General features: G+C 47.7%; 2 protein-coding genes across 2 annotated transcripts in view; both read left to right on the top strand.

Moving 5' to 3' along the window:
* The first annotated feature begins 3,501 nt into the window (after positions 1-3,501).
* Positions 3,502-23,012, top strand: LOC127571035 (protein rapunzel-like). The gene is made up of 2 exons (XM_052017030.1): positions 3,502-3,621; positions 18,747-23,012. Exon 2 carries the CDS (start codon positions 18,788-18,790, stop codon positions 19,952-19,954), a length of 1,167 nt encoding a protein of 388 aa, XP_051872990.1. The 5' UTR covers positions 3,502-3,621; positions 18,747-18,787; the 3' UTR covers positions 19,955-23,012.
* The window catches only part of LOC127571031 (plectin-like), a 133,685-nt gene continuing 114,471 nt past the window's right edge, over positions 4,002-23,215 (top strand). The window contains exon 1 of the mRNA XM_052017021.1: positions 4,002-4,084. The gene's annotated coding sequence lies outside the window, so the exon portion shown is untranslated. The remainder of the gene's footprint in view (positions 4,085-23,215) is intronic.

The following is a 23,215-nucleotide window of genomic DNA, read 5'->3' as shown; positions in this document are numbered from 1 at the left end:
TGGCCTTCATTAGTTGGGGTATTGAGTTCAAGAGCCGCGAGGTGATGTTGAAGCTCTACAAAACTCTGGTTAGACCACACTTGGAGTATTGTGTTCAGTTCTGGTTGCCTCATCATAGGAAAGATGTGGAAGCTTTAGAGAGGGTATAGAGGAGATTTACCAGGAAGCTGCCCGGATTCATCAGGTTATCGGTTGGGCCTTCAATATGTTCACTTTCGATGACTTTAATCCAGCAAGAGTGAGTTCCGAGAACCAGTTCACAAACAAGTGGTCACAGGAACAGTCTTGCAGAACAGCAGCCTCCACTTCTTCCACCACCTGGTGAGGACAAAGACATTTGTTTTGTCGTCTAGTCCGCTGTCCCTGACCTGTTCCAGCTCGCTGTTCTGCAGAGTTTTAACTTCTTCAGGCCAACAGGGAACATCAACAATGTTTTTGGGGCATTTAGACACATCAACAGGCAGGGAATGGAGGGATACAGACCGTGAGCAGGCAAGCTCTCGCTGCTTCAATCTCAGGTTCCCATCTGTTTCAAGAAGACCACTATCATCCCAGTACCAAAGAAAAGCAAGGTAACATGCCTTAATGACTACCAACCAGTGGCTCTGACATCCACACCATGAAGTGCTTTGAGAGGCTGGTCATGGCACACATCAAGTCCAGCCTCCCAGACAATCTCGACCCACTGCAATTCACCTATCGCTGAAACAAGTTTACAGTGGACGTCATCTCCCTGTCCCTACACTCAGCTCTGGAGCATCTGGACAGTAAAGACACCTACGCTAGACTATTGTTTATTGACTACAGCTCTGCCTTCAATACTATAATTCCAAAAAAACTCATCACCAAACTCCGGGACTTGGGACTCAACACCTCCCTCTGTAACTGGATCCTTGACTTCCTGATCAACAGACCGCAATCAGTGACGATAGGCAGCAACACCTCCAGCACGATTATTCTCAACACAGGTGTCCCACAAGGCTGCGTCCTCAGGCCCCTACTCTACTCCCTACATACTCATGACTGTGTGGTCAGATTCTCTAACTCCATCTACAAGTTTACAGATGATACCACCGTAGTAGTCCTTATCTCATATGGTATTGGTATTGATTTATTATTGACACGTACTGAGGTACAGTGAAAAGCTTGTCTTACAAACTGATCGTACAGGTCAATTCATTACACGGTGCAGTTACATTGAGTTAGTACAGAGTGCATTGAGGTAGTACAGGTAAGAAACAATAACAGTACAGAGTAAAGTGTCACAGCTACAGAGAAAGTGCAGTGCAATAAGGTGCAAGGTCACAACAAGGTAGATCGTGAGGTCATAGTCCATCTCACTGTATAAGGGAACCATTCAATAATCTTATCACATATATAATAATGAGTCATATAACAATGAGTCAGGGTGCAGGAAGGAGATAGAGAGCTCAGTGACATGTTGTCATGACAACAACCTTTCCCTCAATGTCAGCAAAACAAAAGAGCTGGTCATTGACTTCAGGAAAGGGAGCGGTGTACATGCACCTGTCTACATCAACAGTGCCAAGGTCGAGAGGGTTGAGAGCTTCAAGTTCCCAGGAGTGAACATCACCAGTAGCAGGTCCTGGTCCAACTACGTAGACCCCATGACCAAGAAAGCTCACCAGCGCCTCTACTTCCTCAGGAGGCTAAAGAAATTTGGCATGTCCCCTTTGACTCTCACCAATTTTTATTGATGCACCATAGAAACCATCCTATCTGGATGCATCACGGATTGGTGTGGCAACTGCTGTGCCCAGGACTGCAAGAAACTGCAGAGAGTTGTGTGCACAGCCCAGCACATCACGGAAACCAGCCTCCCCTCCATGGACTGTCTATACCTCTCGCTGCCTTGGTGAAGCAGGCAGCACAATCAAAGACCCCACCCACCCAGGTCTTTCTCTCTTCTCCCCTCCCCCATCAGGCAGAAGATACAGGAGCTTGAGGACACGTACCACCAGGCTCAAGGACAGCTCCTATCCCACAGTGATAAGACTATTGAACGTTTCCCTCATACGATGACATGAACTGTTGACCTCACAATCTACCTTGTTCTGACCTTGCACCTTATTGTCTACCTTCACTGCACATCCCTGTAGCTGCGACACTTTACTCTATACTCTGTTATTGTTTTTACCTGTACTACATCAATGCACTCTGTACTAACTCAATGTAAATGCACTGTGTAATGAATTGACCTGTACGATCGGTATGCAAGACAAGTTTTTCACTGTACCACGGTACAACTGACAATAATAAACCAATGACAATATCAATACCAAAAAGGGATTGGTTTCGATTGGCATCATGGTCAACACAGACATGATGGGCTCAAGGGCCGTTCCTGTGCTGTTCTATGTTCTGTTTTGCAGGACCGTATCATAAATTTTACCTGTGTCGGTCAGACCAACGTGAACTCTGGCTGTTTAAACCCCACCCACTCCTCCTTCAGAAACTTCGCCAACTGTTCTGTGCCAAACACGACCTTGGATCCACGTCCAGGGCCCTTAGTCCTGGATTCCCCCGTGAGATGAAGCATCCATTCTTGGAGTCAAGTCATGGAAGCAGGGAGTTCAGGGAAGAGAACAGTGATGTCCTGACATGCATTGACAGTACGAAGGAGGAGGCCTTGAGGTGCATTAAGGTGGAAAATCCCTGAAGACTGAACAGGTGGATCCTCGAATGACATGGGAAGCCGAGGAAGAAATTACTGGGGCCCTGGCACAGATTTTAACCATGGGGCAGGTCCCAGAAGACTGGAGGGGTATAATGTTGTGTCTTTATATAAGAGGGGCTGCAAGAACAAGCCAGGAACTACGGGACAGCGAGCTGAACATCAGTGGTGGGAATGTTACTGGAGGAAATTCTGATGGACAGGGTTTATTTGCATTTGGAAAAGAAAGGACTGACGAGGGATAGTCAGCATGGCTTTGTGTATGGGAAATCACATCCCACGTTCTGTGAAGAGGTGACCAAGAGAAATGACAATGGCAGAGCAGTAGATGTTGTCCATGTGGACTGGTCTGGTCTGGAAGCTTGGAACACATGAGGTCCAGGGTGAGCTCGGCAGTTAGATGTAAAATTGGCTTAGGTGTAGGAGGCAAAGGGCAGTCGCGAGGGAAGTAGTGGAGGCCTGTGACCAGTCATGCTCCCCAGGATGGGTGCTGTGTGACCAGTGGTGTTCCCCAGGGTCAGTACTGGGCCCACTGTGGTGACCAGTCGTGCTCCTCAGGGTGGGTGCTGTGTGACCAGTGGTGTGCTGCAGGATGGGTTGGGGTGGGATTGTTGGGGATAGGCTGGGTTGGGATTGGTGGGGATGGGCTGGGGTGGGATTGGTGGGGATGGGCTGGGGTGGGATTGGTGCAAGGCTTTGGTGAGGCCCGGCTGGCTGAGTGTTGAGGCCAACGATGTGTTGGTGAGGGTTAAATTTCTGCATTCCTTGGCAGGGTTGGACCGGTGGCTGCGGCACCGCCTCCTCACCAAAGTTCACTGGAACACAAGCTGCTGATAGCAGTTGTTCCATCGTCAGGGCGTGGATTGTCCCCAGAAAAGGCACCTGTTTCATGGGGAGGGAGAGAGTGGCACTCGGAACGCAGTCAGGTACAGTCCCAGCTCACCCTCAGCACAGCCCGTCCAACACTCGGCTGGCGCTCAGCTCCTCCCTCGGTCTCTGATCCAAGCACTGCTTGCCTCTGGCTGCTGTAAATGTGTCTCGAGAATACAATGCCCAAGTGTTTCAGTCTGCTGGGGAGTTGCTGGGAATGGGAGAACTCTGGTTGGGAAAGTGAGGGTCTGGGGAGGGAGGGAGGGGGGAGTGGTATTAATCCGGGATAAAGTCTGTGGGGAGGGAGGGATGGAGGGAGGGAGAAGGGGGATTTGAAACAAAAACAGGAAATGCTGGAACCACTCAGCTGGTTGAACAGGATCTGCGTAGAGGGAGGGAGTTTACGTCTCAGGTCTCCAAATCTCAGAACAGAGAGTGAGATTTGAAGACAGCAGACGCTGGAACCTGGAGCAACAAACGAACTGCTGGAGGAACTCAGCGGGTCGAGCAGCATCTGTGGTAGGAGAGGAGTTGTTGTTTCACAGGAGGGTGTGATTTGACTGGTGGTCAGCAGTGAAGGGGAGATGGGACCAGATTGTGTGGGATGGTGCAGGGAGTGTGGGACCCCAGGATGGAGATGAGACAGTGGCTAATCTTTCACCGCACCACTGCTTGGCTGCACAAACCCAATTTCCCGAGGTCCCCTTAATATGTAAAAATCTCTAACAGTAAGGTGGAGCATCCGAGTGGCTTCTTCTGATTCTTGTTGGCTTGGTGTAGAATTGGAATTGGTTTATTGTCACATGTACCATGGCACAGTGAAGAGCTTTGTGTTGCATGCCATCCCGACAGATCATTCCAAACATCAGTACATCAAGGTAATACAAAGGGAAAAGCAACAATAGAATGTATAATTATATATTGTGTTACAGTGCGGAGAAGGTGCAGTGCAGGTAGACAAATACTGTTCAAGGGGTTTGATGAGATAGATCGACAGACCAAGAGTCCATGTTATTGTACAAGAGGACTGTTCATGTGTCTTATAACAGCGGGATAGAAGCTGTCCTTGACCCTGGTGATATGTGCTTTCAGGCTTTTGTATCTCCTGCCGGACAGGAGGGGGGAGAATAGAGAATGTCCGAGGTGGGTGGCATCCTTGATTATGCTGGCTGCTTTACCGAGGCAGCGATAAGTATAGACAGAGTCCATGGAGGGGAAGCTGGTTTCCGTGATGTGCTGAGCTGTGTCCACAACTCTCTGCAGTTTCTTGCGGTCCCGGGCAAAGCAGTTGCCATCCCAAGTCATGGTGCATCCAGATAGGATGCTTTCTATGGTGCATCGATAAAAGTTGGTGAGTGTCAACAAGGAAATGCCGAATTTTTTTAGCCTCCTGAGTAAGTAGAGGCACTGATGCCCTTCCGCACCATTGATGTAAACAGGAGTGTGTGTACCACCCACTTCCTGAAGTCAATGACCAGATCTTTTATTTTGCTGACATTGAGGGAAAGGTTGTTGTCATGACACCATGTCACTGAGCTCACTATCTCCTTTTTGCCTCCAACACATTGTTATTTGAAATCCGGCCCACTACATAGAAACAGAGAAACATAGAAAAACTACAGCACAATTTGGGCCCTTTGGCCCACAAAGCTGTGCTGAACATGTCCCTACCCTAGAAATTACTAGGCTTACCCATAGCCCTCTATTTTACTCAGCTCCATGTACCTATCTAACAGTCTCTTGAAAGACCCTCTTGTATCAGTCTCCACCACCACTTCCGGCAGCCCATTCCATGCATTCACCACTCTCTGAGTAAAAAACTTACCCCTGACATCTCCTGTGTACCTGCTCCCCAGCACCTTAAACCTATGTCCTCTTGTGGCCACCATTTCAGCCCTGGGGAAAAGCCTCTGACTATCTACCTGATCAATACCTCTCATCTTATACACCTCTATCAGGTTCCCCCTTATCCTTTGTCTCTCCAAGGAGAAAAAGACGAGTTCCTTCAGCCTGCTTTCATAAGGCATGGTCCACATTCCAGGCAACATCCTTGTAAATCTCCTCTGCACCCTTTCTATGGCTTCAATATCCTTCCTGTAGTGAGGTGACCAGAACTGAGCACAGTACTCCAAGCGGGGTCTGACCAGGGTCCTATATAGCTGCAACAATACCTCTCAGCTCCTAAATTCAATTCCACGACTGATGAAGGACAATACACCATATGCCTTCTTAACCACAGAGTCAACCTGCGCAGCCGCTTTGAGCGTCCTATGGACTTGAACCCCAAGATTCCTCTAATCCTCCACACTGCCAAGAGTCCTACCATTAATACTATATTCTGCCATCATATTTGACCTACCAAAATGAACCATTTCACACGAATCTGGGTTGAACTGCATCTGCCACTTCTGAGCCCAACTTTTCATCCTATCTATGTCCCTCTGTAACCTCTGACAGCCCTCTGTACTATCCACAACACATCCAACCTTTGTGTCATCGCAAACTTACTAACTCATCCCTTCACTTCCTCATCCAGGTCATTTATAAAAATCACAAAGAATAAGGGTCCCAGAACAGATCCGTATCAGATGTAGGACGTATCTCAAACAGTGATGAATCGGAGTACAGGAGATAGAGAGCTTAGTGGAATGGTGTCATGACAACAACCTTTCCCTCAATGTCAACAAAACAAGAGCTGGTCATTGACTTCAGAAAAGGGGGCGGTGTACATATACCTGTCTACATCAATGGTGCTGAGGTCGATGGGTTGACAGCTTCAAGTTCCTGGGAGTGAACATCACCAACAACCTGTCCTGGACAAACCACGTGGATGCCATGGCCAAGAAAGCTCACCAGCGCCTCTACTTCCTCAGGAGGCTAAAGCAATTTGGTTTGTCCCCTTTGACTCTCACCAACTTTTACCAATGCACCATAGAAAGCATCCTATCAGGATGTATCACGGCTTGATATAGTAACTGCTCTGCTCAAGATTGCAAGAAGTTGCAGAGAGTTGTGGACACAGCCCAGCGCATTACGGACACCAGTTTCCCCTCCTTGGACTCTGTCTTTACTTCTTGTCTTGGTGTAGCAGCCAGCATAATCAAAGACCCCACCCACCTGGGACATCCTCTCTTCTCTCTTCTTCCATCGGGTAGGAGATACAGGAGCCTGAGGGCACGTACCACCAGACTTAAGGACAGCTTCTACCCCACAGTGATAAGACTATTGAACAGTTCCCTTATACAATGAGATAGACTATGACCTATGACCTCACAGTCTACCTTGTTGTGACCTTGCACCTTATTGCACTGCACTTTCTCTGTAACTGTGACACTTTACTCTGTACTGTTATTGTTTTTACCTGTATTACATCAATGCACTCTGTACTAACTTGATGTAACTGCACTGTGTAATGAATTGACCTGTAAGATCGGTTTGCAAGACAAGTTTTTCACTGTACCTCGGTACAAGTCATAATAATAAACCAATACCAATACCAATCCCTGAGGCAGACCACTGGTCACCGACCTCCATGCAGAATATGACCCTTCAACAACCATTCTTTGCCTTCTGTGGTGTCCCCTTGGATCCCATGCCTCCTTACGTTCTCAATAAGCCTTGCATGGGGTACCTTATCAAATGCCTTGCTGAAATCCATATACACTACATCTACTGCTCTTCCTTCATCGATATGTTTAGTCACAGCCTCAAAAAATTCAATCAGGCTCGTAAGGCAGGACGTGCCCTTCACAAAGCCATGCTGACTATTCCTAATCATAGTATACCTCTCCAAATGTTAATTAATTCTGTCCCTCAGGATCTTCTCCATCAACTTACCAACCACTGAGGTAAGACTCACTGGTCTATGATTTCCTGGGCTCTCTCTACTCCCTTTCTTGAAAAAGGGAACAACATCCGCAACCCTCCAATCTTCTGGAACCTCTCCCGTCTCCATCAACGACGCAAAGATCATCGTCAGAGGCAATATTGAGCATTGCTGCCCTGGGAAAGAGGCGCTGTGTCTACTCTATCTATTCCTCTTAATATTTTGTATACCTCTATCATGTCTCCCCTCATCCTCCTTCTCTCCAACGAGAAGAGCCCCAGCTCTCTTAGTCTCTCCTCATAATCCATACTCTCCAAACCAGACAGCATCCTGGTAAATCTCCTCTGCACCCTTTCCAACGCTTCCACATCCTTCCTATAACAAGGCGACCAGAACTGGACTCAGTACTCCAAGAGTGGTCTAACCAGAGTTTTCTAGAGCTGTATCATTACCTCACAGCTCTTAAACTCGATCCCCTGATTTATGAAAGCTAGCATCCTATAAGCTTTCTTAACTACCCTGTCCACCTGTGAGGCAACTTTTAGTGATCAGATGATTACAGCTGCAGAAAGGTGGATAATGTAGAAGGATCCTCTCTAGTGTCAGTATAGGCGGAAGTTAGGAACAAGAAAGGAGCAGTTAATCCACTGGGAGTATTCTATAGGCTGCCCGGTAGCAGCCAGGATGCTGAGGAGTGGATCAGGAGACACATTTTGGAAAGGTGCAAAAATAACAAGGTTGTTACCATGGGAGACTTCAATTTCCCAAATATTGATTGGCACTTGCTTAATACCAATGGTCTGGACAGGGCAGAGTTTGTTAAGTGTGTCCAGGATTGATTCCTCTCACAGTATGTTGACAGGTTGACTACAGGGAATGCCATATTAGATCTAGTATTAGGTAATGAACCGGGTCAGGTGATAGACCTCTCACTTAGGGGACAGTGACCACTCTCCCTAATCTTTAGTATTATCATGGACAAAGAAAAGAGGACAGGAAACTATTTAATTGGGGAAGGGTAAATTATGAGGCCATAAGGCTAGAACTTGCGACTGTGAATTAGGATGACATTTTTGAAGGTAAATGTACTATAGAGATGTGGACAATGTTCAGGGATCTCTTGCAGATTGTTAGGGATAAATTTATCCCAGTGAGGCAGAGAAAGAATGGCAGGGTGAAGGAACCATGGTTGACAAGAGAGGTGGAACATCTAGTTAGGAGGAAGAAGGCAGCATACATGGTTCAGCAAGGATCAGATAGGTCTCTTCAGTAATATAGAGTGGCAAGGAAGGAACAAGAAGGGGCTGAGGAGAGCAAGAAGGGGACATGAAAAGGCCTTGGCGAGCAGGGTTAAGGAAAACCCCAAGGCATTTTTCACTTATGTGACGAGCAGAAGGATGATGGGAGTATAGGAAGGACCAATTAGGGACAAAGGTGGGAGGATGTGCCTGGAAGCTGTGGAAGTGGGTGAGGTTCTCAATGAATACTTCTCTTCAGTATTCACCAAGGAGAGGGGCCTTGATGATGCTGAGGACAGTGTTGGTAAGGTTAATGTTCTAGAGCATGTTGCTGTAAAGAGAGAGGATGTGTTGGAGCTGTTAGAAAATATTAGGACAGATAAGTCCCCGGGGCCTGATGGAATATTCCCCAGGCTGCTCTGCGATGCGAGGGAGGAGATTGCTGAGGTTTTGGCTAGGATCTTCGAGTCCACGTTGTCAATGGGGATGGTACGGAAGATTGGAGGGTGGCAAATGTTGTCCCCTTATTCAAAAAAGGTAGTAGGGATAGTCCAAGGAATTACAGACTAGTGAGCCTTACGTCTGTGGTGGATAAGCTGTTGGAAAGGATTCTTAGAGATAGGATCTATGGGCATTTAAACAATCATGGTCTGATCAGGGAGAGCCAGCATGGCTTTGTGGAGGGCAGATCAAGTCTCACAAGCCTGATAGTGTTCTTTGAGGACATGACCAGACAGATTGATGAGGGTAGTGCAGTAGATGTGGTCTACATGGATTTTAGTAAGGCATTTGACAAGGTTCCACATGGTAGGCTTCTTCAGAAGATCAGAGGGCATGGAATCCAGGCAAGCTTGGCCATGTGGATTCAGAATTGGCTTGCCTGTAGAAAGCAGAGGGTTGTGGTGGAGGGAGTGCATTCAGATTGGAGGGCTGTGACTAGCAGTGTCCCACAAGGATCGGTACTGGGACCTCTGCTTTTCGTGATTTTTATCAATGATTTGGATGAGGGGGTAGGTTGGCAAGTTTGCAGGTGACACAAAGGTTGGTGGTGTTGTGGATAGTGTAGAGGATTGTTGAAGAATGCAGAGGGACATTGATAGGATGCAGAGCTAGGCTGAGAAGTGGCAGATTGAGTTCAATCCAGAGAAGTGTGAGGTGGTACACTTTGGAAGGACAAACTCCAAGGCAGAGTACAAAGTTAATGGAAGGATTCTTAGTAGTGTGGAGGAGCAGAGGGATCTGGGGGTCCATATCCACAGATCCCTGAAAGTTGCCTCGCAGGTGGATAGGGTAGTTAAGAAAGCTTATGGGATGTTAGCATTCATAAGTTGTGGGATCAAGTTTAAGAGCCGCGAGGTAATGATGCACCTCGACAAAACTCTGGTTAAACCACACTTAGAGTACTGTCTCCAGTTCTGGTCACCTCATTATAGGAAGGATGTGGAAGCATTGGAAAGGGTGCAGAGGAGATTTATCAGGATGCTGTTTGGTTTAGAGAGTATGCATTATGAGGAGAGACTAAGGGAGCTAGGGCTTTGGAGAGAAGGAGGATGAGAAGAGACATGATAGAGGTGTACAAAATATTAAGAGGAATAGATAGACAGCCAGCGCCTCTTTCCCAGGGCACCAATGCTCAATACAAGAGGGCATGGCTTTAATGTAATGGGTGGGAAGTTCAAGGGAGATATCAGAGGAGGGTTTTTTACCCAGAGAGTGGTTGTGTCATGGAATGCGCTGCCTGGGGTGGTGGTGGAGGCAGGTACATTGGTCAAATTCGAGATTGCTAGATAAGCGTATGAAGGAATTTATAATAGAGGGATATGTGGGAGAAAGGGGTTAGATAGTCTTAAGCGAGGTTTAAAGGTCAGCACAAGATTGTGGGCCAAAGGGCCTGTACTGTGCTGTACTGTTCTATGATTCTATGAACTTGGAAAGTACCTTACTCCACTTGGGTTCTTTTCAGGGATCCTGCTAAATAGTGGCCATCCAGTAGTTCCTCCCCAACTTGGAAGGGGTTAGGACACTAAGAGGCTCCCATCCTCGTCACCAGTTGTTGTGGAAAAGTATTAAATTACACGGACTCGGAAGGCATCTGCTTCATAAATCTTTATTGCAGCATGATATCATGGAGAGCTCAGACTCCTAAAAGTGGAGTTCTGCAGCTCTGCCCCACCAAGAGATTACAACCTTCATTTATCTTACAAGCGTACGTGACTAAGAGCATCCAAGCACAAATAGCAGAAGTGAATAGCAGAAGTGAGCAATCATGGCTTCAGTCTAGCACTTTTAAGGAACGAAGTACAATTATATCGCCACATCTTGCTGGGATGTGACAGACAGGACACAAAAGCCTGAGGCAAATTTCATCACCTAAAACCTTAGTTATCAGCAGAACAAAAGGTCACCCTCTAGCTCCCCTCCTGCAGAAATTCGAGAACATTCTCAATTTTCTTTCACGTGTCTCCCACAATAGGTTAGGACTTTATTCCCTGGAGTGCAGGAGAAATCTTCTGACCTCTCTCTGGGGAAAAAGTTGTCCCTTAGGTTCCTGTTAAATCTCTCCCCTCGCACCTTAAACTATGCCCTCTAGTTCTTGATTCCCAACTCTGGGAAAAAACTATGTGCTGTGTGTATCTATGCCCCTCATGATTTTAGTCATGGGATTGAATTTAAGAGCTGCAAGGTAATGTTGCAGCTCTATAGAACTCTGGTTAGACCACACTTGGAGTATTGTGTTCAGTTCTGGCCACCTCATTATAGGAAGGATGTGGAAGCTTTAGAGAGGGTGCATAGGAGATTTACCAGGATGCTGCCTGGATTGGAGAGCATGTCTTATGAGGATAGGTTGAGCGAGCTGGGGCTTTTCTCTTTGGAGAGGAGGATGAGTGGAGACATGACTGAGGTGTATAAAATATTAAGAGCAATAGATAGAGTGGACAGCCAGCGCCTCTTTCCCAGGGCACCAATGCTCAATACAAGAGGGCATGGCTTTAAAGTAGTGAGTGTGAAGTTCAAGGGAGATATCAGAGGGAGGTTTTTTACTCAGAGAGTAGTTGGGGCATGGAATGTGCTGTCTGTGGTAGTGGTGGAGGCAGGTACATTGGTCAAATTCAAGACATTACTAGATAAGCATATGGAATTTAAAATAGAGGGATATGTGAGAGGAAGGAGTTAGGTAGACGGGTGAGGTTTAAAGGTTGGCACAACATTGTGGGCTGAAGGGCCTGTATTGTGCTGTATTGTTCTATGTTCTAAGAAGAAAAAGGCCAAGTAGGTAAAGCTTCAGAAGTTAGGTTCAGACAGAGCACGTGAGGACTATAGAAGTGCTAGAAATGAACTCTAGAAAGGGATTAGGAAAGACAGGAGGGGCCATGAAAAGTCATTTGCAAGTAGGATTAAGGAGAATCCAAGGGCATTGTATACCTACGTCAGGAATAAGAGGATGACGAGGGAGAGGGTAGGACCATTTAACCATAGAACCATAGAAAACTACAGCACAGAAAACAGGCCATTTGGCCCTTCTAGTCTGTGCCAAAACATTATTGGGCTAGTCCCATTTACCTGCCCCAGCCCATACCCCTCCAGACCTCTCTCGTCCATGTATCTATCCAATTTAGTCTTAAAAGTTAAGAGCGAGCCCACATTTACCACATCAGATGGCAGCCCGTTCCACACTCCCACCACTCTTTGAGTGAAGAAGTTCCCTCTAATGTTCCCCCTAAACCTTTCCCCTTTCACCCTAAAGCCATGTCCTCTTGTACATATCTCTCCGAATCTAGGTGGAAAGAGCCTACTTGCATTAAGTCTGTCTATGCCCCTCATCATTTTATAAACCTCTATCATATCTCCCCTCATTCTTCTCTGCTCCAAGGAATAAAGTCCTAACATGCTCAGTCTTTCCCTGTAACTCAACTCCTGAAGACCCGGCAACATTCTTGTAAATCTCCTCTGCACTCTTTCAATCTTTACTGACATCCTTCCTGTAGTTCGGCGACCAGAATTGCACACAATATTCTAAATTTGGTCTCACCAATGACTTATACAACCTCACCAAAACATTCCATCTCCTATACTCAATACTTTGATTTATAAATGCCAGGATGCCAAAAGCAACCCTGTCTACCTGTGACATCACTTTCAAGGAATTATGTATCTGAACTCCCAGATCCCTTTGTTCCTCCGCACTCCTCAGTGCCCTACCATTTCCTGTGTGTGTCCTCCCTTGATTTGTCCTTCCAAAATGCAACACCTCACACTTGTCTGCATTAAATTCCATCTGCCATTTTCTGGACCATTTTTCCATTTGGTCCAGATCCCCCTGCAAGCTTTGAAAGCCCTCCTCACTGTCCACTACACCTCCAATCTTAGTGTCATCCGCAAATTTACTAATCCAATTTACCACATTATCTTCTAGATCATTGATATATACAACAAACAACGATGGCCCCAACACAGATCCCTGAGGCACACCACTAGTCACAGGCCTCCAATCTGAGAAACAACCATCCACAACCACTCTCTGTCTTCTCCCACTCAGCCAATTTTGGATCCAGTTTACAACCTTTCCATGGATACCTATACCTATTGACTGAACCTTCTGAACTAATCTTCCATGTGGGACCTTGTCAAAGGCCTTACTAAAGTCTATGTAGGACTTAAGGATAAAGAAGGGAAACTGCTTGGATGCAGAGGACGTGGGTGAGGTTCTGAATGAGTATTTCTCTTCAATATTTACCCAGGAAAGGGACATGCAGAAAGCAGAAATTGGAACTGAGGGTGGAAACATGTTAGGGCATTTAGAGGTCAAGGAGGAGGTAGTGTTCGATCTCCTGAACAGTATTAAGATGGATAATTCCCCGGATCCTGGTGGGATATACCCCAGGTTTTGAGGGAGGCGAGAGAGGAAATTGTTGGGGCCTTGACCAGTATCTTTGTGTCCTCTTTGACCACGGGCGAGGTCCCAGAGGACTGGCGAGTGGCTAATGTAGTTCCTTTATTTCACATAGAACATAGAACATGACAGCACAGTACAGGCCCTTCGGCCCACAATGTTGTGCTGACATTTTATCCTGCTCTAAGATCTATCTAACCCTTTCCTCCCACATAGCCCCCTATTTTTCTATCATTCATTTGTCTATCTAAGAGTCTCTTAAATGTCCCTAATGTATCTGCTCCCACAACCTCTGCCAGCAGTGCATTCCATACACGCACCGCTCTCTGTGTAAAAAAACTTACCCCTGACATCCCCCTTATACCTTCCTCCAATCACCTTAAAATTAAGTCCCCTCGTGTTAGACATTGTCATGCTGGGAAAAAGTCTCTGACTGTCCACTCGATCTATGCCTCTTATCATCTTGTACACTTCTATCAAGTCACCTCTCATCTTGCTTCTCTCCAAAGAGAAAAACACTAGCTCGTTCAACCTATCCTCATAAGACATGCTCTCCAATCCAGACAACATCCTGGTAAATCTCCTCTGCACCCTCTCTAAAGCTTCCACATCCTTCCTATGATGAGGCGACCAGAACTGAACACAGTACTCAGAGTGTGGTCTACCAGAGTTCTATAGAATTGCAACATCATCTCGCAGCTCTTGAACTCAATACCCCGACTAATGAACTCAATACCACTCCATAAGCCTTCTTAACAACCCTATCGACCTGCATGGCAACCTTGAGGGATCTATGGACGTGGACCTCAAGATCCCTCTGTTCCTCCACACTGCTAAGAGTCCTGCCATTAACCTTGTATTCTGCCTTTGAATTAGATCTCCTGAAGTGTATTACTTCACACTTTTCCAGGTTAAACTCCAGCTGCCACTTTTCAGCCCAGCTCTGCTTTCTATCAATATCCTGTTGTAATCTACAGCAACCTTCTACACTATCCACAGCACCACCAACCTTTGTATCATCAGCAAACTTACTAACCCACCCTTCTACATCCTCATCCAAGTCCTTTATAAAAATCACAAAGAGCAGGGGTCCCAGAACAGATCTCTGCGGAACACCACTGGTCACCGACCTCCAGGCAGAATACTCTCCATCTACCACCACCCTCTGTCTTCTATGGGCAAGGCAATTCTGAATCCACACAGCCAAGTTTCCCTGGATCCCATGCCTCCTGACTTTCTGAATAAGCCTTCCATGAGGAACCTTACTAAAATCCATGTACACCACATCCACTGCTCAACCTTCATCAATGTGCTTTGTCACATCCTCAAAGAATTCAATCAGGCTTGTGAGGCATGACCTGCCCCTCACAAAGCCATGTTCACTGTCCCTAAATCAGCCTAGGCTTCTCTAAATGTCCATAAATCCTGTCTCTAAGAATCTTCTCCAGTAATTTGCCCACCACTGAAGTAAGACTCACTGGTCTGTAATTCCCAGGGTTATCCCTACTCCCTTCCTTAAACAAAGGAACAACATTTGCCACCCTCCAATCATCTGGCACTACTCCTGTGGCCAATGAGGACTCAAAGATCATTGCCAAAGGTGCAGCAATCTCTTCCCTTGCTTCCCGTAATAACCTTGGATATATCTCGTCCGGCCGCGGAGATATATCTATCCAAATGTTTTTCAATGGTTCCAGCACTTCCTCCTTCCTCACATTGATACGCCCTGGCATATCAGCCTGTCATACGCCATCCTCACAAACGTCAAGGTCTCTCTCTCTCTCTCTCTCTCTCTCTCTCTCTCTCTCTCTCTCTCTCTCTCTCGAAAATACTGAAGTGAAGTATTCATTAAGGACCTCCCCTACCTCTTCCGACTCCAGGCACGTTTCCTTTTTTATCCCTGATCGGTCCTACCCTCACTCTAGTCATCCTCCTATTCTTCACATACACATAGAACACCTTGGGGTTTTCCTTGTTCCTACTCACCAAGGCCTTCTTATGCCCCCTTCTAGCTCTTCTAAGTCCATTCTTAAGCTCCCTCCTGGCTACCTTGTAACTCTCCAGAGCCCTGTCTGATCCATGCTTTCTTAACCTTAGGTAAGCTTCTTCCTGCCTCTTGACAAGCTATCCTACATCTCTTGTCAATCACAGTTCCTTCACTCTACCATCCTTACCCTGCCTCAATGGGACAAACTTATCCAGAGCTCCATGCAAGTACTCCCTAAAGAACCTCCACATTTCCGCTGTGCACTTCCCCAAGAACATCTGTTCCCAATTTACATTTCAAGTTCCTGGCTAATAGCATCATAATTCCCTCTCCCCCAGTTAAATACTTCCCCATATCGTCTGCTCCTATCCCTCTCCAAGGTTATGGTAAACGTCAAGGAGACCTTGAAAAAGGAACAAGGGAAAATCCAGGGAACTATAGACCAGTGAGTCTCACGTCAGCTGCAGGGAAATTGCTGGAGAAAATTCTTAAAGATAAGATATATGAGCATCTGGGATCCAATGGCTTGATTAGAGAAAGCTGGCATGGCTTTGTGCGGGGCAAGTCGCGTCTTACTAACCTGGTTGAGTTTTATAACAGGGTGACGAGAGAGACTGATGAAGGTAGAGCTGTGGATGTTATCTATATGGACTTCAGTAAGGCATTTGACAAAGTCCCACATCATCGGTTAATCAAGAAAGTTCAGATGCATGGGGTCAGTGGAGAATTGGCTGTGTGGATCCAGAACTGGCTTGCCTGTAGAAGACAAATGGTGGTGGTTGAAAGGACTTATTCAGGCTGGAGGCCTGTGAATAGTGGTGTTCTGCAGTACTGGGACCTCTGCTTTTGTGATGTACACAGATGACCTGGATGAGTATGTTGATGGGTGGGTTAGTAAGTTTGCAGACGATACCAAGATTGGTGTAGTTGTGAATAGTGTAGAAGACTGGTGACGGATACAGTGTGATATAGATCAGTTGCAGATATGGGCAGGGAAATGGCAGATGGAGTTTAACCCGGATAAATGTGAGGTGCTGCACCTTAGTAGGACTAATGTCAAGAGGCAGTACACTCTTAAGGGCAAGACCCTTAACAGTGTTGAAGAGCAGAGAGACCTTGGGGTGCAAATCCATGACTCATTGAAAGTGGCTACACAGATAGACAGGGTGGTTAAGAAGGCTTATGAAATGCTTGCATTTACTAATTGAGGTATTGAGTATAGGAGTCAAGAAGTTCTGATACATCTCTATAGAACTCTGGTTAGGCCACATTTAGAGTATTGCGTGCAATTCTGGTCACCTCACTATAGGAAGGATGTTGAGGCTTTAGAGAGGGTGCAGAGGAGGTTTACCAGGATGCTGCCTGGATTAGAGGGCATGTGCTATCTTGGACAAACTTGGGCTCTTTTCTCTGGAGTGGCAGAGGCTGAGGGGTGATCTGTTGGAAGTGTATAAAATTATGAAGGGCATAGATAGGGTGGGCAAGCAATATCTTTTTCCCACTAGTGGGGTGCCACAGGGCTCGGTGCTGGGACCGCAGCTGTTTACGATCTATGTTGATGATTTAGATGAAGGCATTGTGAATAACATTAGCAAGTTTGCTGATGATACAAAGTTGGGTGGCAGTGCGACATGTGTAGAGGAAGTTAGGAGAATTCAAGGTGATTTGGATAGGTTGGGTAAGTGGGCAGATACTTGGCAGATGAAGTTTAATGTGGATAAGTGTGAGGTTATCCACTTTGGGAGCAGGAACAGGAAGGCAGATTATTATCTGAATGGTGTGGAGTTAGGTAAGGGGGAAATACAAAGGGATCTTGGAGTCCTTGTTCATCAGTCACTGAAAGTGAATGAGCAAGTGCAGCAGGCAGTGATGAAGGCTAATGGAATGTTGGCCTGTATTACAAGGGGAATTGAGTACAAAAGCAAAGAGATTCTTTTGCATTTGTGCAGGGCCCTGGTGAGACCACTCCTGGAGTATTGTGTACAGTTTTGGTCTCCAGGGTTAAGGAAGGATATCCTGGCTATAGAGGGCGTGCAGCGTAGGTTTACAAGGTTAATTCCGGGGATGTCGGGACTGTCTTATGCTGAGAGGTTGGAGAGACTGGGATTGTACACGCTGGAATTGAGAAGATTGAGAGGGGATCTGATTGAAACATACAGGATTATTAAGGGATTGGACAAGATAGAGACAGGAAATATGTTCCAGATGTTGGGGAAGTCCAGGACCAGGGGGCATGATTTAAGAATAAGGGCTAGGCCATTTAGGACAGAGGTGAGGAAAAACTTCTTCTCCCAGAGGGTTGTGAATTTGCGGAATGCACTGCCTCAGAGGGCAGTGGAGGCCAATTCTCTGGGCACTTTCAAGAAGGAGCTAGATAGGTTTCTTATCGATAGGGGAATCAACAGATATGGGGACAAGGCAGGAACAGGATATTGATTGTTGAGGATCAGCCATGATCTCAAAATGGCGGTGCAGACTTGAAGGGCCAAATGGTCTACTTCTGCTCCTATTGTCTATTGTCTATTATTGAACGATCCAATACCAGAGGGCATGCATTTAAGGTGAGAGGGGGTAGGTGCAGAACAGATGTGAGGGGTATGTTTTTTACTGAGAGAGTGGTGGATGCCTGGAATGCGTTGCCTGATAGGGTGGTGGAGGCAAGTTCATTGGGGGCTTTTAAGAGAGTCTTGGATGGGCACATGAATGAGAGGAAAATAGAGGGATATGGACATTCTGTGGGTAGGAGGGAATAGCTATGTCAGCACAACATTGTGGGCCGAAGGGCCCGTTCTGTGCTGTACTGTTCTATGGATGGAGTCTGCACCTTTGTTACCCAACAGTTTGTTAAAAGCAGCAAAAAAAACAACAGCTGGAGAAAGTCAGCGGGTCGAGCAGCATCTGTGGAGGCAGAGGGGTGGTGGAGGTTTCGAGAGGAGACACTTCATCAGGACGGAGAGTGTCGAGGGGGTGGAGGGGAGATGGCCGGTAGAAAGGGTGTGGTGGTGAGGCAAGGGCTGGGAGGTTGTGGATGGAACCAGGTGATGGGGGAGATGATGGACAGCTGGAGCCAGGTGGGTAGAGACAGGTAAGGCTGCTTGACCTGCTGACTTCCTCCAGCTGTTCGTGTTCTGCAGATGTTTGGAACTTCCTTCACTGAAAAACTGGAAATATCCGCAGTCAGCACCAACCGTCCCAGGCAACTTGTGGGCATTTCAATAAAAGCCTGCCTTTCTGTTTAGATTCCCGAGAAGTGACCACAGTGCCCGAGAGGTGACCGACCATGTCGCAAACTGCCGAAGATGCCCTGGAGCTGTCCAAATCCGCTGTGGAGGCCGCACAGGCAGCGGTGGACATCATTGAATCAGCGGAGAAGTTTGCCTCCGCACTCGGGGTGTTGGGCCCCATCATTGGGGTGGCCGCAGCCATTGTTAAACTCGCCCTGGGCAATGTGGACAGCCCGGAGCTGGCCTTCATGAAGGAGCAGTTCCAGATCGTCAGGAACCAGCTGGATGTCATCTCGGGGCAGATTTCGGAAGTCCTGCGGGAGATCGAGAGAAGCACGATGGACAACCAGTACTTCCCCATTGAGGAAAACATCAAGAACCAGTTCAGAAAGTACATCAACATCCTTGACGCAGCGCCGGAGTTCCGACAGAAGGAGAAGGAAGAGTTCCTCAAACACTTCAACGCGACCAAGGGAGACCAGAACCTCCATACTCTCTATGATGGGGTGATGGGGAACACCGGCGCCTTTGGCAAATCCATCCTGGACACCGCCATGAACTGTGACCAGAGGAACCGGCGCCTGATGGAGGGGATCTGCGCCCGACTGAAGAACCTCTTCTGTATCGGTCTGATCGCCCTTCTGGGACACGCTGGCATCACTGGGAACGATGTAAAGGCGCTGGAGGCGGAATGGAACCAGAAACTGGCTGAAATCGAGGGCAAAATGAAATCCATGGTCGATCGGTGCATCCATGAGTTTGCGGAGCAGGCGGAGATAGATGTGAAGAAATGGATAGAGCAGAAGGGCGGGAGAGATAACAGGGAATGCTCGTCGTACGTCCGGGATAAATTGGGAAAGAAATATGATTGGGTCAGTTGGTCGGTGCGGGTCTATGATCCCGTCCACAGGTATGAAAATCACTGCGTCTGTGGCCCTAACCGCTTTCACTTCTTCAGGCTCAATAATGTTAATATTGTTGTCTCCTACACCACCGACCCAAAGCCAGTTGACGAGAGCCGCCTCAACCATTTAATGAACGGGAAGGACGGCTGGAAAGATCCACTAAAGGTGGCGGAACATATCTCCCAGAACCTCTCCGGTGGGCATGTTGTCCACACAGTGAGACGGTACAAAGGTCTGTGGGGCGCCTGGAACTTCCCCGATGGATGTCATTACTGGAAGAACTACAGTGGTGTCACCCTGTGCGTCCACCCAGTATAAACTCCCACTGTCCCGGGACACTCCTTGTAACCCCCCCCCCCCCCCACCACTGACCCCACGGAGCCCCCAGTATCACCAACACCCTCCGGTACCTCCCCACCCCTCTTCCCCCTTCACCATTCGGCCCTGGGGCCCGATCCCCGGAGCCAGGACACCCCTGACTCTGGTCCCGGAGACGCTTCCTTTCTGCGCTGCCGCCAACGCTGTGAAACCCCGGGTTAGTCGGCCTGACGCTGCCGCCTCCCCGCGCCCACCCTGGACCGAATGTACCCCCCGTGTCACTCTATAAGGCTCGGGCTGTGCAGTCCTCAGCTCCCCCACCCCACCCTCTCTGTGCCCTCAGCATCAGACCCACCCCGCCTGGGTCCGGGGGTCTCCGCTCACGGTGAGGCGAACGCTCCCACCTTCACTGTCAGTGAGGAGGGGAGAGCGGATACAGCTCCCAAATCCGGCCCGAGGACAGGGCTCCCCCGGAAACCCGCACACCTCTCCCCTACATGTTGTCACAGGGGAGGTCAGAGCACAGTCCGAGCCCACGGCGACGGGGCTGATGAAGGCGGGCTGGCCCGTGTCTGCCACAGCCGGCTACTGACGGACAGATCAAGGTCCTGTCCACAGCTTCTCTCCCCAGATATTCACCCTGTTCCCACCAACGCATCTCCAAAGCCCCACATCCCGAGGGGGTGCGGGGTTTAACGCTGTGGTGCGGGAGGAGGGAGGAACACTCCGCAGACCCACACTGGAGAAGCGGGGACAGGCTGTAAGTCTGTCAGGCCGGGGACCACCTTCCCCGCCAGAGGGGGATTCACTTGTTGTTTGTTTCCGCCGGAATCTGATCTCTGCCGCTTGCTCAGTCTGTAACCACGGAACAGCCACAATCGGATATCCTGCAAGCTTTGCGAGTAATTGGTGTGGTTGCTGGGTTTTGATTAAAATGCTTGCTTGGGACTGTGGGAACGAAGCTGGTTGTTCGTGTGCTCGGGAATGTGCTGAATAAACGTATGAAAGGCTCAACGTCTGGTAACTGTTCCTCACACGCTGATGCCGGTCATGAACACCATGGGGACGACCAGGCATCGAGGCTGCATCGTTGTTATCCACAGTCATCGAGGCAGAGAACATGGAACAGTACAGCAGAGGCCCTTCGACCCGCCATAATTAAACTAAGAACACCCAACTGAACGAATCCTTTCTGCCTGCACATGGCCCCGACCCTTCCATTCTCTGAATGTTCATGTGCCTAACATCCTCAAACCCCTCCATAGTATCTGCCTCCACCCCCACCCCAGGTACCCACCGCTCTCTGTGTAAAAACCTGCCCCACACATCTTCTTTGAACTTTCCCCCCTCACCTTAAATACATGTCACCGAAAACAGTTATCAGGATTTACAGAGGGTCCTTGATCAGCTGGGTCAGTGGGCTGAGAAATGGTAAATGGAGTTTAATTCAAATAAGTGTGAGGTGTTGCATTTTAGGAAGGCAAATGAGGGTAGGACATTCACAGTGAACGGTAGGGCCCCTGGGAGTGTTATAGAACAGAGGGACCTAGGAGTACAGGTACATGGTTCCATGAGGGTGGTGTCACAGGTAGACAGGGTGGTGAAGAAGGTATTTGGCTCGCTGGCCTTCACCAGTCAGGCACTGAGTACAGGAGTTGGGATGTTATGTTGCAGATGTACAAGAGGTTGGTGAGGCTGCAGTTGGAATATTGTGTTTAGTTTTGGTCACCCTGCAATAGCAAAGATGCCATTAAGCAGGAGAGCGTGCAGAGGAGATTGATGAGGATGTTACAGGGACTCAGTGGACTGGGTTATGGAGAGAGGGTGAGCAGGTTGGGACTTTATTCATTGGAGCGTAGGAGAACGAGGGGTGGTCTTATAGAGGTACATAGAAGAGTACAGCACAGTACGGGCCCTTCGGCCCACTATGTTGTGCCGACCTATGTAAACCAACTCCACAATCAACCTAACCCACCTACACAGCCCATAACCTTCCATTTGTCTGACATCCATGTGCCTATATAAGAGTCTTTTAAATGTCCCTGTTGTATTAGCCTCTACCACCACCCTTGGCAGTGTGTTCCAGGAACCCATCACTCTTTGTGTGTATATTAAGAAGAACCTACCTCTGACATTGCCCCTAAACTTTCCTCCACTCACCTTAAATTGATATCCTCTGGTATTGGCCATTGCTGCCCTGGGGAAAAGGTGCTGGCTGTTCACTATCTATGCTCCTCATAATCTTACACACGTCTGTCAAGTCACCTCTCATCCTCCTCTCCAAAGAGAAAAGCCCCAGTTCACTCAACCTATCCTCATAAGACATGCTCTCCAATCCAGGCAGCATCCTGGTAAATCTCCTCTGCACCCTCTCTAAAGCTTCTACATCCTTCCTATAATGAGGTGACCAGAACTGAACACAATACCCCAAGTGTGGTCTAACCAGAGTTCTATAGAGCTGCAACATTACCTTGAAGCTCTTAAATTCGATCCCATGACTAAAATCATGCAGGGCATAGATACACACAGCACATAGTTTTTTCCCAAAGTTGGGAATCAAGAACTAGAGGGCATAGTTTAAGCTGCGAGGGGAGAGATTTAATAGGAACCTAAGGGACAACTTTTTCCCCAGAGAGAGGTCAGAAGATCTCCCCTCAGTCTCCTGCACTCCAGGAAATAAAGTCCTAACCTATTGTGGGAGAAACGTGAAAGAAAATTGAGAATGTTCTCGAATTTCTGCAGGAGGGGAGCTAGAGGGTAACCTTTTGTTCTGCTGATAACTAAGGATTTAGGTGATGAAATTTGCCTCAGGCTTCTGTGTCCTGTCTGTCACATCCCAGCAGGATGTGGCGATATAATTGTACTCTGTTCCTTAAAAGTGCTAGACTGAAGCCATGATTGCTCACTTCTGCTATTTGTGCTTGGATGCTCTTAGTCACGTACGCTTGTAAGATAAATGAAGGTTGTAATCTCTTGGTGGGGCAGAGCTGCAGAACTCCACTTTTAGGAGTCTGAGCTCTCCATGATATCATGCTACAATAAAGATTTATGAAGCAGATGCCTTCCGAGTCCGTGTAATTTAATACTTTTCCACAACAATTGGCGACGAGGATGGGATCCTCTTGTGTCCTAACACCTTCCAAGTTGGTGAGGAACTACTGGACGGCCACTATTTAGCAGGATCCCTGAAAAGAACCCAAGCGAAGAAAGGTACTTTCCAAGTTCATAGAATCAAAGAACATAGAACAGTACAGCACAGTA

Source organism: Pristis pectinata, chromosome 5 (assembly GCF_009764475.1).
Source record: "Pristis pectinata isolate sPriPec2 chromosome 5, sPriPec2.1.pri, whole genome shotgun sequence".
NCBI classification, from domain to species: Eukaryota; Metazoa; Chordata; class Chondrichthyes; order Rhinopristiformes; family Pristidae; genus Pristis; species Pristis pectinata.
This window is presented reverse-complemented; position numbering and strand designations above follow the sequence as displayed.

Coding starts and splice junctions, on each gene's coding strand:
- LOC127571035 (XM_052017030.1), top strand. CDS start 18,788: ATGTCGCAAACTGCCGAAGATGCCCTGGAGCTGTCCAAATCCGCTGTG.